The 19,402-nt window shown below is 44.7% G+C and overlaps 1 protein-coding gene across 2 annotated transcripts in view; it reads right to left on the bottom strand.

Annotated features, from left to right (window-relative positions):
- The window catches only part of ACSL1 (acyl-CoA synthetase long chain family member 1), a 37,874-nt gene extending 18,964 nt beyond the window's left edge, over positions 1-18,910 (bottom strand). The window contains exons 1-5 of one of the 2 annotated variants that reach the window (XM_035323825.1): positions 18,763-18,910; positions 9,721-9,948; positions 3,553-3,667; positions 3,099-3,163; positions 1,740-1,841 (exon numbers count right to left, since the gene is read on the bottom strand). In XM_035323825.1, coding sequence (XP_035179716.1) covers positions 1,740-1,841; positions 3,099-3,163; positions 3,553-3,667; positions 9,721-9,915 — 477 coding nt within the window. In that variant the 5' untranslated portion in view covers positions 9,916-9,948; positions 18,763-18,910. Of the gene's footprint in view, positions 1-1,739; positions 1,842-3,098; positions 3,164-3,552; positions 3,668-9,720; positions 9,949-11,356; positions 11,380-18,762 lie in introns of those variants that run through there. The other variant, XM_035323826.1, reaches the window with a different exon arrangement.
- Positions 18,911-19,402: the final 492 nt, after the last annotated feature.

Here is a 19,402-nt window from a genome sequence, read left to right on the forward strand (position 1 = left end):
CCCCCCCCCCCCCCCCCCTTCCACCCAGGGGATTTTCCCAGCAGTTCCCCAGACCGAAGAGTGGGAATCACTGACAAAAATGTTCACATAATCTGTCTGGATTAGTGATTGTACTCTGGATGTCACAACACTCATCCAGTAGTTTCCAGTAGGGAAAACCCCAGAATTAAAAGTTGTTGGCTTAAACAGGTCTTTCCAGCTCATTTCTGATCCAGCTCAAAGCCTGGTGGAATGAAGTAATTCAAGCACATTTTGTTTTGTGATCCATAAGCAGACCACACTGCCATGTCCTCCTTCAGAAAATCCACTGACCTAACAATCAAAGATTCTATCTTCCATATCAACAAAAGCCTTGGAAAAGAGATGGCCAGTTCCTCTGCACTCAAAAGGTCTACCTAACTAACATCCGTCTCCTTTTTTATTCATTTTCACTTAATGTTATAAGTATACTCATTTAACAGCTTCCCAGCTGGAGACATCCCAGCCTCTTTATAAGAGGAAAAAAACTGTAGCTGTTAGAGCGCAAACTCCAGCAGGAAAATCCAAGCAAGTTACCAGATTTAAGAGTCTGAAAAGTGTTTGTTTTTTGTACAATGCTAGAGTCAGGTTTTCTGTTAGGAAAGGAGGAAGTTGGGGGTGTCACGTCACTTGTCACACTTTAATGATAGAAGGAGAGGCTTAGTGACAAACTGGAAATCAGAAAAGATCCAAGAGCAGAGAGAGTTGTCCAAGACCACAGAGACAGTGGTACAACTTCTAGCCATGTCAACACAATAGGTGGCTCTAAGAGATGGAATCGAGCTGCCAGAGTTTAATCAAGAGGGACAGCGTATTTTAGACACAAGTTAAGAATCATCCTCTTGTCTTGATACAGGCTTCAATTAAACTAGCTTAACACAGCAAGCCCCCGCTGAAGCTCTAAGCACAAATAAGTTAAAGTTCACCCCTATTAAATAGATTTAATAAACAAAGTCAGAATATGCAAATGTTTACTCAGTTCACACTATTTTTAGTAACAGCAATCTAGAACCACTCCTGGATTAAGATGGATAGACACCAGCTAATCAAAACATCCCCACAGTTGCCTAAGGTTTGTGACATTTCGCATTGTCAGATGATCTTTAGTTGTATCACTTTTAGTCTTTCTACCTCCTTATTAAATTAAGGAATTTTCCATTTTTGCTCTTATCAGTTTTCCCACCCAGCATCTTGGTGTCCAGGGCCTCTTTCACAGAGATAGTTCTATCACCTTTAACCATCTTTTATTTGTCCAAATACTTCATCATTAAAGGTCTTGAGTTTTGGAGGGTTTAAACATCTTGTGACTTCCAAATACTTTGAGTCACCTAGTACTCCACTGTTACTTTAAGAGAAAGCAAATGGTGATAACATTAAATCAAATAAGCACTCTATTAGCTTCCCATTAAGCAGGCCTATGGACTACTCTATGAACTAGAAAGAGAAAAGTTACTTGGGATTCCCTGATCCTTTTTCTGTTCTCCAGACTCCTGTATGCAGCTCTGGGAGCATAAAAGACTGACAGCTGTCTCAGTTAATCATTTTGGTTCTTAGCTGTAGATGCCCTGTCTACAGTTTGTGGGTCTACGGTGTCAGCCCTTTCTCAACTCCAAAAGTCTCATGGTAGGAAGCTTGCTACACTGCCAAAGATCAACAGATTTAAAAGTGGGCCATTTCAGTATCAGCCAGATCACTAATAGAAACTCTATCAATCAAATTACCTCAGGTCTGTTCTGTGCAAAGATTCCTATGTATTGGATTTGAGATGGTTTGAAGCCTCGGTGGAGTAATGCAGAGCCCACAAATTCTGCTCTGTCTGAAACCTGGGGGAAAATAAAGAGAAACCAAATGAAAGAGTGAGACAAGTTTAACAGGACAAACCACGTAGAACGTTTTCTTACAATAAATTTGTCTTACAAGAATAATAATGTGAAGTAGACAGTGGTTTTCTAGGCCATTTTGGATACCCTCTGACCTTGATAAACTGAAGACTGAATATAGACACCATACTTGCACACAAAACACAGAAGAGTACTTAATCCAGCTGGACTTTAACTGTTCAGTGTAAGTTTAGATTTAATGCTCACATGCAGAAGAGGCAGTTTTGTTGTGTTTGTATTAACCTCCAGAAGTGACCCTGGAGTGAGCCAGCTTTATACTTCTCAATGACAAACATTACATATGCCATCCTTCTGCTTCTTTCAGAAGACTACTGAACTCCTGGTGCCTACAAGAACACCATTCCACTTTTCAAGAAGTACGAGAATTAAGGAGAAAAAACAGTTCAATAAATAAAGCTTTTGGGAAAGCAACTTTCTAATTCCTCCTTCCATATAGCATATGACTCAAATCTACATGTCACATGTCTTGACCAGAAAAGTTTTGTTAACGAGAGGCTGTACCCAATAAATACCCAGCAAAATCACCTTGGAAGGTGACCTCTGCTACATACAAAAGGTCTTTAGTGACCCTAGCACTACGTACTAGACAAGGCTTATGCAAAGTTTAAGATACCACTTACTAAATCAGGAACAACCTGAGAATACAGAGCTGTCCAAAGACGATTTGCATAAAGATATATTTTTAGCAATCATGAAGAAACAGTGTGCTGCTAGGTAGAAGTGTATCTATTAACACTCCGTCCAAGCATTATTCAGCACTGAGACAATCAAAAAGCACAGGTAAGATTTGTAAAGTAAAGCTAGCCTCTCAAATGAATGACTATAACAGTAGCATTATGAGCCTCCAAATACTGCCTCTGAAAGGCTGCAGCTTTGTAGTAGTGTCCAAATTTTACACAATTCAGCAATAAAACGCTGAGAGCTGCCAAGATAATCCAAAATACATTCAGGAATAAAACAGTGAATGAACAAAGTGCAGGAGGTATTCTTTCCCTTGTAAATGTTTTTGGGGCTGTTCCTTTAGGATTTTAACAAGAATTAGAATCTTTCTGCAATATTTTGATGTTACTTTAAAACACCATGAATAATTAAGTCTTTTTATATCACACCACTGGATGTTGTGCCAATGGTCTCAGTAAGCAAAAGCAGATCTAGCACAAAGCTAGAAAGGCTACTTACCTCTTTATAGGAGATCCACTCATATGGCTGGTTTTGTTTTCTAACGCCGAGACATGGACCATTATCTAAAAACAGCAATAAGTTACTTAAAATTTAACCCCTGCTTCCTCTGTCTTAACAGCACACTAACTATACACCCACCAGCATTAAGCTGACAGCCTGTGAATTCCTTGGAGATACCTTCAGAATGCAAACCCCATTTTGGGGTTGGGGAGGGAAGCAGGCAGGGAATGAAGCTGGGGAAGGTTGGTTTAGGCTAAGGAAGACAGCACTGATTTAATTCACACAATGCTGCTTCACAAGAGATCATAATTGGGTTTGGCTTCAAGATGCTCGCATTTAATGCATTCATCTTATTGATGGGTAGACAACCTCCTGCCACAACTGGGCTTCAGGAGCCCAGACCTTCAGTTCTTGACACCACTGAAAAGAGTAACTGTAAAATTAAACTTACTTGATACATGCAACCCCCTTTGGAAGATGTCATAAACTGTTCTCACATCATCATAGTAACGAGTTAACAATTCATCACTCTTAAGGAGAGAGGACCTTCGGGCATGCTCACCACCCTAAAAAAAAGATAGTTAAAAAAGGTTTGACACTTGTTGGTTACAAATGATCAGGAAATTCCTGAAGGAATAAGAACATCTCATCCATTTTAAACATTTTGTTATGAGTCTTCATAACTTCTGCTTGAGAGAACTTCATTTCTGTTTCCCAGGACATCATTAAAGAGATGCAATTTCCCCCTGCATTACTAAAAGTACAAGGCGAAAACCTATCCTCAGCTACATTTGTTCTGTGCTCTCATATGTAAGAACCACAAAATGCCATTTGACACCCCTCATTAGACAGAGATCTTCTTTAGAAGCATTTTATCCCATTATATCAGCAGTTAAGCTTTCTAAATCCCTCCAACCTCAACTGGAGCATTCTAGATGTTAACACTGAGATCCTAGTTTACTTTTCCAATTAGGAAATAATAAACAACCATGTTCAGACTGAGGTTTCAAAACCTAAATGATTTTAAGCATGGTCAGTTTTAATCTGCTACTATAAAATAGACTATGTTAAATAATCTCATTTTACACCAATTAAAGTTTCAGGAATTGCAGTTATGCAAGCACTGTTGGGCCATACTTACTAGTTCTGTTCAGGTGACAGAGAACAAGCAGATTCTTAACAGGGAGACAGTACAGCTGGTTAAGCAGTTTCAAGTAAATATTACCTAAAATCCTCTTTATCAGTAGTTGTAGACAACTTGTGGCCCTTTCAAAGAAGTCTCGGACTACCTAAATCTATGCAAGTTGTACCATCACTCGTGATGTCAGAAACCTATTTAGACGCAATTAGACTCTTCCCAGGCTATTGGTCTGGTTTTGATTTCAGTGTACCCTGGAAGATCAGAGAGTACCTGTTACAGATAACTGGACTGGAAAGATACAGGTTTGTGCAGGTTTAACTGCAGAAGATGCAATATCACACGCATCCATGGAAAGGAGCTAGCACATTAGTGATTCATCAGAGAATCAAAACATTTTAAAACTGAAACAAGTTGGACTTGTTTTAGCAATACTATGTGTAATGCTTGCCACTCCTTTGACTGTAAGCAGAAACATACACTGTGAATGTGGCCCAGAACAACTTAATGACTAGCTCACCTCCAAACAGTCATAACATTAGAAATTCAAGAGCATACTTGCCCTCAGACCAACATCTACTCTATGGAGAATGAACTGATCACTTTGACACATCTCTGCCTGGAAAGAAGAGCCAGACTGCCTATTTTATTGCACTTGTTTCACAGACATTGGATAACCAGGGTCAACTTTTAGATTTTCTAGTTTTACCACCTCTGGAGCTAATCAGAAGGAGATCAAGCCACATAGTTTGTAACAACAGTCATAGGAAACATCTACATGTAACATATTGGCACCTTGCTAGATGCACTCCAATTTCTGTGTAGGTGAGTATCACACACCTTAAGTCACTCCTTGGGCAACCGTCAAGAAGTTGGTTTTCTTCTCAGCTGAGCTGGTACTATTTTGTTTACATGCCCTACTACTCGGAACTAGAACAGCACCTTTCAGAGGGCCTGAAGCACTAACTGAACCTGAGGGTGAGGCTTATCAGGCAGAGAACACAGCTGCTTAGATTCAGGGCTGACTGCACTGTCCTTCTTAACAAGAAAATTAAGAAGCTATTGCAGACTCCTATTGCAGAGACCCACTGCTTCTGTTTTACCAGTAAAGGAAAGCATAACCAGCTTATCATCCTGCTTACTTAATTCCTTTTCTCAACACAAAGTAAAGCTAACTCTTACTCTAGGGCTGCTAGAAATTCACTTTCCTGAAGAACACAGCTTCTTGTGTGAGGACCATCAGGAGTTCAATGTTAGTCTTCAGAGATGTGGTGAGATACGCCTTGATATGCTGAAGATCATTCAGACCTTACCTCATGCTGCCACTTTTAAGTCATCTATTAGGTGGCATTATGGTATTGGTCTAATCTTGCTCTGGAGTATAAAGGACTAGAATTACACTATTTTAAGAGCCTGTACACAGGGTCCTTACCCAGAATATCTGTCCAATTGTCAGGCAGAGCTTTGTAGCAGAAGTGCTTTTTAGTTTGCTGTGAACAGCACTGCTCATTACTAGTCAGACATCTCAGCCTCAGGACTGGATGTTCGGCTGATTCCATGCAAGTTACCTGAATGGGATCTAACAGGTAGATCCAGTACAGAAGCAAGCACTCAGAAGGGTTGTCAGTTTTAAAATGTCCTTAAGGAGCCAAGAAAAAGTTTTTCAATGCTAAGAACAGCCTTGGGTTACTTGTTTAAGGCAGCCATTGCAGCATTTCAGGTTGTCACAAGATGAGCAATTATGCAGCAGCTTGTAGACATTAAGAGTAAGACCTTGGATTGGTTTGTAATAGCTGCATCTTAAGGAAGCAAATTTATTCTGTAAGAGACATATTACATAATCCAAAGAGGCACTGATTGTAACACAAGACAGCCACTTTAAGACATAGGCTTACTTCTTGCTGATACAGGGTGGTTTGGAGGAGCAGTACTGTCAAAACATATTGCTGTCTCAACCATGCCTCAGAGGCAAGAGGCCTAACTTCCATGTTCCTAAGGGAAAGTACACTGCCAGGCGATGCCTGGGTCACTAATGTGCATATTCTGAGCAGCAAGAAGTACTAGCTAGGATTTCAAGCTAGCCATATAGTTTAAGAAAGCTGATCCCCAGGTGAGCACACAACAGCTAAAAATCAATCACTTAATGTGGAGACAAGCACAGGTCTAAATCAAGCACTTACTGAAAGACAAGGCAAGGCAGAGCTCCTGTACCGTATCAGGAGAGTGCATGGAGGTTTAAGAGTTTTCATGAGTGGAATACCACTCTCCACATGTGAATGTCTTTTCGTAAGGGAAAAAGAAAGCTGAAGTACAACCCAAACTCTTACAAGACAATACTGACATTCACACTGTTTACACACCATATTCCTACATACTCTAGCAGAACTTGACCTAAATAGAAGTTACTTGCATTTTTAAAGCAAGACATAATATATTTGACAGCCATACATCCTGCACGCTTAAATCAATCATTCAAGTTGTTTAAATATGTATCACCAACTTAAAGCAATCTGTAAGTGGACTGATCCAAATGCACCTAAGAGTCACAAACATGATTTTGCAAATCTCACACGCTTACAATATTAAGGCCTTATTGCAGCACTGAAATCTTTAGTATAGTCCACAACCGAGTACAGCATGAGTCTCAGCAAGTCTCACGCTTATTTATGATCAATCTTGTCTTCCCTTCCATAGACAGTGGATTCAAGTGGGTCCTGAGAGATTTTCACTTAAGCCTCAGAGATTCTCACAAAATCAATGTTGTGTTTACAGCTTTACAAACAGGGTTTCCTTCTGAGAAATGAAACTGTGGCATGTACATTTCAAAGACTGCAGTCCATGTATTTTGTGACACCTACTCTAAAAGAAAAGATACTTTCAGTAACTCTGCACCCATTTAACTCTGCATACAATCTCTATGCTCCCTCGGTGTTGGTTAGCATAGGTCACTAGGTGCTGACCTACTAAATCAAAGCTTTTCAGAGCCATGAAGTGACCTTGAACAGCAATAAATAGGATATTTTTCCTCCCTTAAGAAGTTATGAAGGCTTATCATCAGAAGGCATAGAAATCCTATGCCAGTCACTGGCTTCATTTAACTTTATTAGATGCCAAGAAAATAAGTCACAAATAAGAATTAAGCAGAAGCATATTTATAACTCAAAGTTATAACCATTAATGAACAAATAGATTTGATATTCACAGTTCTGTAGAACTGTGTTCTGCTACATCTCTTTTGGAGCATGTTGCTGATTCTCTAGACCTTTGAGCATCTTTTCTGATTAAAGAAGATTAAATTAATTTGAGAACAGTGTTTCACATTTTTCTCCCATGGCAATGACAATCCATCTTTGCACAGCTAAGAGAATGGAGTACATGATGTGAAACTCTAAGCAAACGTAGCAAGAAATTGAATCTCTAGCACTGCATTACACTCAGTACTATCATAAAAGCACCACTAACAGATTTGAAACTCACTTCAACATACATTCTCATTTGATTACAGTTTGAGATAGCTTGCAACATTATAAAGGGTTTTTATCTGAATTGTCAAACAAACTGGACAGATCATGGTCATTTCAAGATATTAAAGTTTGAGCTCTTTATCCCTAAGACATAACATTCAGCTGTTCTCCATTTAATACTAGCCATTCTTTCTACTAGCATGTTTTCTGAAGGGACAACGAGAAGCAATCCCGCTCTACCTATTCTGTTCCGCTCAGAGCTGATGCTAATTAGTACAATATGGATCAATTGCACATTAAGTATTTTCAGTGAGGTCTCACATTACAGAACAATTTTAATCATAGAATCCATGAGTGATGAGCAATTTAACTTTAAGAAGTAAAGCTAGTGAGCTGAGACTGCTGTCTAGTCTCAGGCACATAAACATTTGTCACTGGGTTTATGGCCTGTTAAAAGCTGCTGTTCCACCATCTTCCAGTGCAAAGCTCCCCCTGCTATTGATAGTACTGGGTAGCAAGGCACTCCACAGGTGGAAAGCTTCCCTGCTGGTTTATTGCAGCCACTAAAACATGTTGTTCTACAAAAATATTCTATACACTGTCTAAATGACCACTGTCCAGATTGGGAAATCTCACCAGAAGCGAGATCTAGCCTCTGAATCCTTATCTATGTGTGCTTCTTGTAGAGAGATGTTTTTGTAACTATCATGTTGACAGAACACATTTGTCTCCACTTTCTGCAATTCTACCAGGGGACCATTACTTGCTTTGTTTTCATTACAGTAACATGAGTTGTAGGCAAGCTTACCAGCATACTGGAAAAAGAGACTAGGAAATAAACTAAGCTTCTGAATGGAGGGGCCAATTGATGCTTCATTCTTCAGCTCCTCATGAAACATTGCAGAGAAAAAAAGTGTGTGATCTGAGGCTATGATAGGTTTTGCTAGAGCTCATGAAAGGTTACCTACTGTAAATTTCAAACTGGTCTGCCACATTTGTTTGTATCAGTTTACTGTCACATATACTCTTAAGCTCAAGAAGTCATGTTAACTACCTGTGACAGAGGACACCCAAAGATAGCCTAGCCACACAAAAGAATCTCCTGTAATGGGATTCTTTGGTTGCAAAGATGTATGACAAAATCCATAGATGTCATTTCTGACTATCAAGAGTAATGCAACCAACGGTCACCCTTATTCTCCTATATTTTGTAAATACCTCACCTGAAGATCAGAACCATCCAAAGCTATCTCCTTCCTTCAAAAAAGGAAATACTTTGTTTCCTCAGAGTAGACAGAGGCACTCTTGAGAGAATGAAATCCATCATAAAACTAACTCTGTAGTAAACAGAGTCAGTAATCAGTTGTCTATATTTACTTCTAAGCAACAGTTCTTCCCAGTTAGACTGTTTCCATATTTTACTTCAGAATTAAAATCACCACCTAACTGCCACACTGTGCTTCTGAAATCAAGACAAAACACTAAGCTAGCATATCCAGAGTTTGGTACATGGTTGCTTTAATTTCAACTTTCTCTATGGCTGGGCTCTCTTGGCAGGACTTGTATCTTTCCACAGATCATTTCAGGACAGTTAGTACCCTCTTCATGCTTGTAACTTAATATAAAGTTACATCTGTCAGCTATCTATAAGCTAGATATTGTAACAGAATAGTATTAGTCTGATCAGTACACCCCACTGTACACACTCTGACCAAGACCTAATTTAATAAGTCACCACCTAAACAGTTTTAAAGTAAGAACTACACTGTGCCAGCTGTAATATTCACAAGTTTCCTCCCACCACTCAGATCAGAAGCTGCTCTCACCAGTCTCTCTCCCCATGCTAGTTATCACCACAGTGACCTGAAACCTCAACTTGGTTTACAAATTCAGCAAGCCTAAAAAAGAGCCCAAGCCACACTTCAGAGAAGTGTTCCCCCCTCTCCAGTTCAGGAACGCTGCGGTGACTGCCGTAGGCTTCAAAGTTCAGTGAATGACAGCATCAAGTGACACTTACCTCTACTTCCACAGACTGCATTGCTAAATCACATGGCGGTTTTAATGCTTTCGGTCTTGTCGCATACCAGTAGGTTGTGAGAGCTGCAAAAGCACCAAAACCCATCAGCGTGTTTGTTGGAAGGGTGCGCACATACTGCCTGACATCCCCAAGTTCTGGCATCCGTAGATGTCTGAACAACTCATGTGCTTGCATTGTAGTTCAGTGCAGTTGTCCCAGAGCTGGAATCTGTTGACAGGAAAAGAATTAGACAGATTTGAAATTCTGCTTCAATTCAGTATTGTTAGGGGAGAGCAATGTATGCTTTGTCCTACCAGCTTCTCACTATCAAAATGACTTTATCTGCCACTACGCAAGCAATATCTTTAGATGCCTGTAATGCAATTACGTAAATAAGCAATTACTAGTTCATACGCTGGAAAAAACAGGTGTGGCTGACAGGAAGAAATTTCTCCAGGGTTTTAATATCACTTAAGACGCTGCATTTTCACAAAACATGATTCCACGATTTGTTTTTTGTCTGAAGGATAGTATTTCACAAGTGCTAGATCTTTACTAGCAGAATAGCTACAGCACAAGGCTGTTTAAAGAGTAAGTGTCACATGGGGCTCAGGGGAGAGAGGGCAGGGCTCTGTTGGCTTACTTTCTGGCACTAACCCAACAGAGCAACCTGATCCTGTGGGAGCATAGCAGGAGTTTTCACCTCCCCTTCCCTACTCTCCCCTCAGTTGTGCACAGAAAGCTCCACAGAGCCTTTGCAGGAAGGCTCTTCCTACAGCCCACCGTGCTAGCTGGCTTCCTATTTCTCCCAGTGTCACACCAACAATTCATCTTCAGACACGAGGCAGAACAAAGCAGCATCTGGGGGGCCGCGGCAAACAGCGGTATAAACAAGCACAGGAAGCACGTTTTACTCGTCACGTCCATGCAGAGCTGAGGAAAGGCAACTCCTCACCCGTGCCTCAGCACGAGCTGACATGGATATTCCGCAGCGAGAAGCGGCCACGGAAAAAAGCCTCGCTGTCAGCTCAGCTGGTGCCCTCCTCCCCAGCCAAGGTCCCCGGGGACGTTTGTCACATGCCAGAGCCACAGGCTCCTGCCCACTGGGTTAGAGGTGAGCAGCAGCAGGCAGGCAGCGGGCCCTGCCAGGCCAATGGCAACCCGCAGCCGATCACCCCACAGTGCTGAAGGACGGCTGCCTGCCCCGCGCCAGCTCCCAGCTGCCTCCTGCCACCCAGGGACACTGCCAGAGCCGCATCTTCCTGCGTTCAGCCCCGTGCTGTGCTCCTTTGGATCCCTGCAGCTCAGCCACTGGCAAGAGACCTAGAGTGTCAGATGTGTTTGGATGGCTAGGACGTGCTGTGGAGCCATACACTACTGCATGGTGGTAGCGTAGGAGTCGCTGAAATCCAAGGAGCCAGAAATAGAGGTGCTTTCATTTCTGATACCAAGCGTACAAAGTTAACATCTCACACTTCTACAGGAAAAAGTCTCAAGTTTACAATCCACTGTTCAAATCTTTGCTGCTGCCATCAGTTCTTCAGCTAGACAGGGCAGACATAAAGAGACTAACTGGTATTTGAGAAGGATTTGCTAGAGACATCAAAAACACCTTAAGATAGTCCAAAGGGCCCACCGTTTCACAACGCTGCACAGAGCGGCTGAGGTTGGAAGGGGCCTCTGGAGATCACCGAGTCCACCCCCTGCTCCAGCAGGGTCACCTAGAGCATGTTAGCAGGAGGACAGTCTGAAATAAGGTCATGGATATGGGCATCAGGTCCCAGCCCCCCAAGCCCAGGGCCACTGCCTTTCCCCCCTCTTCCCTGTATTTATATCTCCGGGTAGCTGACTGCATGGCCTACGTATGCTGGGTAGGGCCACTACAGAAGTGCCTTTTGATTATTTGCACTGCAATACACAGCCGACCGCATCACAAATCTGTGGCACCTCAAACTGTAGTAGTGAAAGGTAGAGAAGAACTGAGTATATCAAGAAATCCCTTCATCTGTCCTTAGCATAAAAAAATACAGACTCCACTTAGGATCACTATGCCATTGCTTTTTGTGCATAGAACTACACTTCTTTGCATTGCAGGCATGAAAACTGGTGTTTTAACTTTCCATAGATGAACACTAAGAATAAAGTCAATCCCAACAAGAAAGGCTTAGCTTACAAATCAGTTTTAGATATCCTATTAGACACCACACTATCAGATTAGCAAAAGGGGAGTTAAAGTATACATAAGGGCAAAGAGCAAGCTGAGCTCTTTCTTCCTCAAGCCTCAAAATAAGCAGCTCTGACTTAAACAAATACTTGCTTTCCTCTCTGCATTAGTCAGGATATATCCTGCTCACATACTATATAATTCAGGAATGCAGGGTAATTAGAGAATTATTCTTTCAGAAGGCTGGTGTGCTATTACAGCTGACAAGAACTGCAGTAAATATGTTCATTTAATTCACATAAAAGTTCTATTGTAGTCAAGAAACTGGGATGGTTTAGGATTAGGTAAAGGAAAATGAGTATCACCACTCTTCATTTCTTTGACCAGTTGTTTGTAGAGCAATTTATAACAAAACACTCTTGAATTTCAGTTACATAACACTCCACTGCTTATGCTTGTATTGAGAGAGACTCGTTTATTACACCTTCTCCTCTCTCTGTGCTGATGAGGCAGATCAGGACAAAGTTCTCAGCAAAACAAAGCAATTCCTAGCTTTAACTCTATCAGCTAGGTCATATCAACTCTTATGTTCTGCAGTTAAGATGAAGTCAGATGCAACAAGAACTCACATTCATGAACATACATGAATGTGCCCTCTCAAAAAAAGAGGGGGTTTCAACACCCTTCAGCTTTCTTTGATCCATCCCAGTAATTACTTGGCTTATGGTCCAATCATATCAGACATCCAAGGTCTTCCCCATGATCAAGGAGAACAGTTTGAAGTCCACAAAGGTCTTTTTTTAATGGAACTAGATCTGGCCTTCAGTCTTTTCCCTTGAGTAAGGGCCCAGCTAAGTCTACTTTATAAGACAAGCAGAACAGCCTAGCAAGGCTTCATACCAGCACCAACTTATCCTTCAAATTATGCAGCCCCCCCCACACACACCTTGGCACTCCATAATCGCTACCTATGGACCTCCACGTTATTAAGCTTCATTAAAGTTTTGCCCCCACCTTTCACCTCAGCCAACAGAAGAGTAGAAGAGTTATCAGTAAGCTATTAACTCCAACTGCACAGTCAGCATGAGCCATCCGCTTGGAGAAGTGCACTTTGATCTACTTGGTGGTAGGACACTCAACACAGAGACAGTTGTGCAAGGCCAACAAGATTCACTGAGACCAGTGGTTGTAGCTCCATGTTCTTTTCCAAGAATTCAGGTATTGAAGTCACTTCTTACCCAGATAAGGTCTGGGCTGCAGATAATGGACTGTGGAACTAGGTCCTACCATGAGATGGTAGGTGGTGACTGACTGCAGGTCATGGCTGGAGACTGAAAGGAGGCAGATCCCAGGTGAGAAGCACCAGTCCTTGACACTCAGCCTGCTACTTGGGGCACGAGGGACAACATCTGAGCAGGTCAAAAACCACTTTCCTCAAAGCAACCAATAGACCTTGGCTGGTTTGGTTTTAGTTAAACTATACCAGGAAGATAAAGGAAAGGGGTTCTAGTAACAGGGTAGATGAACTACATCAGAGGTAATTACCTATGCTCTGCAGAAACACAGGATTCCAAACCCAGCCCCTGAAAGCATCCCTCTACATTCATCCCATCAGTTCAGTCAGAGTTCTGCACAGCTCAGACAAAGCCAGCTCTCTTTGCACGCACACGCACATGCACACACACACCCCGCAGCACCCAGGGCTCATTCTTTGCAGCAGAGCCAGTATCTCAAGGCAACGACCCAAGTTGGCAGCACTCAGCCGTTCTTTGCTGCTCCTACTCTGGGCACACAATGGGCTATTTACAGAGGGCAGCAGCCTGCCCATTGTCTACCCGTGGCCAGACATGGTTCGAGTACAACAGGAGAGAACAGGAGAGCAACCGTCAGCTTCTATACTGCAGAGAAAACAGCCCCAAGAGCCAGTGGCCTCTCTTCCCCACTACCCTAGCACTGAGAGCAGCAGGACACTGGCACTGGTGATAAACCACATGGCCTAGAAGGAGCAGCCACGTTATTTCTGCGCTCTTACAGAAAGGAGGGCAGTTTCTCTTGCAGTTCCTCTCGCTGTGAGTGGTGTGGCCCCAAGATGTTTTCACTGTGAAAGGCTGGAAGAGGTTACCAGCCACCCATGTACCTTTGGGTTGGCCTCAGAGCTGTTGAGCAATTAGTTTGTTTTTCTTACTGCTACAGGTTACACCCCACAGCTCCCAGTCTCTCCCTAATGCTCAAGTCTTTTTCCACTCATCCTTTAAAGAAGAGCCAAGTGCAGAATCATATTCTCACTTTAATGCAGAGTACAAGAGGGTGCAACTAATAGCTTTGGCTACTGACAAAAAAAAAAATCCTTGCCTGAATAGACACATAATCCTAATCCCATGGAGCAATTTACAATCAGCTTAAGTTTCAACCAGCCCAATCCTTCCCAGATGCACACTCCTACAACCCTCTGCTGGCCAGGGACTCAACTGGTGGTACATGCACACACAGGACATGGTCTAGCAAAACCAACTTTCCTGGGTTAGCTCTGATGCTAGATAATGGCCAGATAGCCATTAGCTCCCAGCAGGAAACAAGACAGTGCAGCTGCCCCTTGGTTCCTCCAGCTGTAGAGGTACACATCAGGCATGTAACTCCAGACACCGCATGCAAGGCCCCCCCGGATTCTCTCCCCCTGCCCTGCAGTCAAGGCTGTAACTTGAGTAAGGCCTTGCAACCACCTGTGTCAGAGCCAGCTGTAACCAGCAGGGAAACCACAAGCACCCTAAAGACACAAAGGAGCACAGGTAATTAAGACCTGAAGGAGATTTCTCAGATTAAGTCTCCTTTCACATAAATGCTGCAGCAAGATGTGTTCCACAATGCTCAGCATGTCACACATAACACTCAAGTCTGGCCCAAAAGGGCTCTCCCAAACAAATCAGATACAGTTGAAATGTAACAGGGTCCCATCATCTGCTCCACTCTCCTCCCTCATTGAAACAAACCTAAATATCACATCTTACCCAGAGTCTCCCAACCAGGTTTCAGAGCTATAAGCCTCGCTTCTGAAGTAGTTAGTGCCCAGATTCACTTTCCTGGAACAGCAATGAAGAAAGAATCAATAAGCTGTTAATGAGGAACCCATCCCCCAGATGGGAACAAGCAGGTCCCTAATATTCACCCCTTAACTTTGAGCCTCCCAGCTGCCTGAAGCCCCCCAGTCTGGCTCTGAGCAAACACCGGGCACCATGCAGTGGTTCAGGTTGCCTCTGAGGGCTGTGTCCCTTCCTTTAGGGCAAGGCAGATGGCTGGGGGGAAGCAGTCTGCCAGCTCGATTCCACCCCACCAGGCAGGACACGGTGACTCAATAAGCTGCAGCTGAAGCAGCGAAGACTTGTTGCAACCTTGAAGCACTGCATCTGACAGGGATGTGTCAAGGCTCTGTCCCCCACTGACAGCCAAAGTCACAGCCTTGTCCTCAGCCATTTGGCTGCAACCCTCCTACAATCAAATGGAACAACACCTGGATTCTTGCCTCTTAATGAGGCCCAACAAGTAATCTGAGTGCACACCAGCGAGGTCACTGGAGTTCACTCCAGTTCAGAAGCCAAGTGGATTCCTGTCATGTGGCTCGATCGATGTCTTTTGTGCAGCCAGCACCCTTCAGCAGCACTTGGTAACACTACGCTAAAGAAATCAGTACTTCCCACTAACACCTTTGAGACCACGACCAATTTAAGTGTTCCCATTGATCTGCACCTATATACACACAGCAGCCACTAAGCAGTCTTACCAGTTTCTCCTCTTCAATGAGGAAATAAAAATGCTTACAAACATCTATTCTGAAGCCTAAGTTACTTTTTCCCTTTAGAGCTACATCCCTACAACTCTGGCTAGCATCACAACACTCCTCTGTTAATTTATCTCAGCCCAAACACAGAGCAGATGACAATCACCCCACAGAAGGGACTGCCCTGAGCTGGCAGCTTTCTGGTGGCATTAACAGCTTGAGTAGCTTGTGCCACTTGTGTGTACCTCAAGTTCACATATGCTTCAAGTACTCACCTGAGACCACACAAGAATGAGTTTCTTATTCATGCCTCGGTCACCTGACAGACATAGCAAAGGGTAACCTGGGTCAGGCATACTTCAGCCATGGTGCATCACACCCGTGTTTACATTCAGAAGTTTAAAAGCGTGTAACCGACAGCACTGGGGCCAGACAGATCAGTAAGTACTTACTAGAAGCAAGTAATTCAGAGTGCTCTCCCAACACTAGCACCACAGGAAAGCAATGACAAAACAAGCAGCCCCCCACCCTTGGCACCAGGTATTAAGGTGCCCCTTTATCTCCTCCAAATGGACCTTTCTTTTCCAGGAAGCTCACCCCTCCTCCCTGGTCTATTAATGCAGCCCATCTGCAGAGATGTGAAAAACAAGGCACATGCAGTATCAAGCTAAAAAGCTTAGGACTTCTAGGTTTAAGAACTGCAATTCATATAAAGCCAGAAGTCCTTTTCTGGAAGCAGCTTGTTACCACAGGGCATCATGCATTTCTGCTATAAGCCTTAAATAAAGAAGTCCAGCAACAAGAGAAAGCTTTTTTTTGCCTCCCCTCTATCAAACCACAGAAGCGGTTTTCAGTCAATGTTGGACAAACTACCAGTACCAAGGTTCAATTCTTAATCAAAAGATGTATTTTACTATTGTATTTTGCCCTCTGTAGATGACTAACTCTGAAAACAAGAGGCAGCAGGAGAGCAGAAGCCTGTGTGTTACCAGGAGTCAGGCAGGACCTGCAGAAAAGCAACCCCCCCCCTCACCTGCAGGCAGGGTTCAGGCTGCTGCCTGCAAAGGTCAGTGCTGTACAGCAGCCCTTCCCTCAGCCACGCAGCACAGTGAACTCCCACACAAAGTCCTATACCTATGGACAAGCCATCTCCCCTCCTGTTTGTGAGGATTTCTGGGGAGTTACCACTGGTTATATTTTAACAAAATATTTTGTGTACTTGCCACTTGCAGTTTGGCTGCCTTATTCTACTGCTGTGCTAGTCTTTGCATCACACTACCAGAAGCCCAATTTATCAAGCAGTGTATTCCCTTGGGCCAGAACCTTTCCCTCTGCTGCACATACGAGAAGTCTGGTGCCATTAGCCTGAGTCTACAGGTTCCAGTTATCTGCATTATCAATACTTTACAAAATAAATAGAAAGACCAAAACAAACAAAACCACTATTGTATTCTGTTGCTCACACTAGCTAGTGTCTCCTCATAGGGGAAATAGGAAGAGTTCACGCCTCCCCACTGGAGATTAACACACTCAGGTCTGAAAAGGGTATGATCTACCTCCTCCAAAAATCCAATGCAACATTAATTTGCAGTGGAGCGATCAGGTAGGAGAGTCAGCTACAGAGGCTTTACTCAAAGAAAGAGGAGAGTTACTTACCCAGGTAAGTATTTTGAAGAGTTTTCTTTCCTTCCATTTGAATTGCTGGTTTTATTTTTCCACTGATACAGACACCAACCTTGTACTTGCCCTTGACGCGAAAGGCTACTCAGGGGCAGGCTTCTCAAGAACTGATGACCTACTTCCAACCTCAAGCTGGGAGATTTGTGGTTGTAAAACAGTGTCTACCAAATTTAGAAGCAGCCTCTTGATTCAATATAATCACTGCAGCCCCCAGAATAGGCTAAGGCCAGTTGCTCAGGACCTTGAATTGAGTACACTACACAAAACAGATACTCATAACTACAAGCTCTTAATCCAACCCCCCAATCATTTCTGTATTCCAATATAAACACACGTGATAGCTTTCTGTTCCAAGGAATCAGCCAACAGCAGTACAGTTCCATGAGGAGCTCCGTATTTCATTTTCCTACATTAGGGGTTGCTGGTGATGAAAGAAAAGAACGGTGTTTTTCCCCTAAGCTCAATGCCTTCTTGATCCGAGAAATCTGAGCTGAATCTCTTGATCTGAGAAACCTCAGCCCTCAAGCCAGAGCACATTCCCAAGCACAGCGGTGTGGATATGAGAGCTCCCAAGCAGGCTGAGGAGACAGCACTGTTCCCTGCAAAGCAACGTGGCCAAAAGAGCCTGCTTGCACCACGCAGAATAATTTCACCTAGGCACAAGTATAAAAGCACGGCGCTTCAGGAGCGCTTCGTTTAGATGTCCCTGGTTCCTGTCACAGGACAGGACCATCGCATCTCTGACACTAACCCAACGGAGCCAAGCCTTCAGACGGATTGCTAGGTCCAGAAGCATTTCGGTAAAACCCCAGACAGCTCACAGGCTTGCACTTTAGAAATTTAGAAGGCTCCCAGGGTTGCCATTCCTGTTGAACAGGAACAACAAACGCGTGCACCTCGGAACAAAAGCATCGCCCAACTCGGATAAACCCCCGGCTCCGCATCCCTACCTAGCAGGGGGCAGGCGGCCTGCGGGCTCCCAGCCCCTCAGCTTCCATTTTAGGCCGCCTCACCTCACGCCACACTTCCACACGCACTTAAAAAAATAAAAATAAAGAGATGCTGCTTCAACAACACGCTGTATTCGACAGCAGCCTCCTCGGGTCCAGTGAGGCAAGGTCCGGCACCCAGACGCTGCAACCCCCAGCCCAGCAGCCAGCCCGGCGGTGGCAAACGGGGCTCTGGGGACAGCCTGCGCTGCGCCACGGCTGGCAGGAGGCCGGGCACCGCTCCCGTGCCCGCCGCAGCCCGGCTGACAGCCGGCCAAGCAGGCCGCCCGGCCCCGGGGCTGCGGGCAGGTCGAGGCGGCGGCCCCGGCAGGCCCCGGCAGGGCCCTGACAGCCGCCGGCGCCCGGCCGGCAGCCCCCCGGCCTCCTCACCCCCGTCCCCCCGATGGTGGCGGCGGTTCCCCCCGAGCCCCGCTCACCTCCCGGCGGCGGCACGGCGGAGCAAGGCTGTGCGCGGCTTCCCCCGGCGCCGCCCTATTTAAGCGGAGCACGGCGGGAGCGGCGGGTGCGTGTGGCGAGCCCGCCTCCTCCGCCCTCACCGCCCCCTGCCGCCGCAGCACGGAGGGCCAGAGGGCTCGCACCGCCTCCTGCCCGGGGCCTAAGGCTGTCCCGGCCCCTCACGGCCTGTCCCGGACCCTCACGGCCAGCCCCGGTCCCTCAGGGACGGCCCCGGCCCCTCACGGCCAGCCCCGGTCCCTCAGGGACGGCCCCGGCCCTTCGCGGCCAGCCCCGGTCCCCCGCAGGCAGCGGGGACAGGCCGGCAGTGAGTCGCGTTGTCCCTCTCTCCCTGTGGGGTTCAACCCCCTCACTTCATCCCCCGAAATTCAAGGAGCCCCAACGAGCCGCTTTGTCCTTCCCTGGCCTGCTCGCTCGCAGGATTTGGAGCTGCAGGGTGCAGCCCTTTATACCTTACAAAGCCAAGGTGACAGCTTGTGAGGGCAGCTTTTCCTTCCAGCTGTACAAAAGCCGTCTGCATCCAGTACAAGTATGCTAAAAAGGTGCACGTTTCATGATAAAAGGGGATGAAGAACTCATCGCAACCCCAAGAACCATACGTTA

This window comes from Oxyura jamaicensis, chromosome 4 (genome assembly GCF_011077185.1).
Source record: "Oxyura jamaicensis isolate SHBP4307 breed ruddy duck chromosome 4, BPBGC_Ojam_1.0, whole genome shotgun sequence".
Taxonomy (NCBI): Eukaryota; Metazoa; Chordata; class Aves; order Anseriformes; family Anatidae; genus Oxyura; species Oxyura jamaicensis.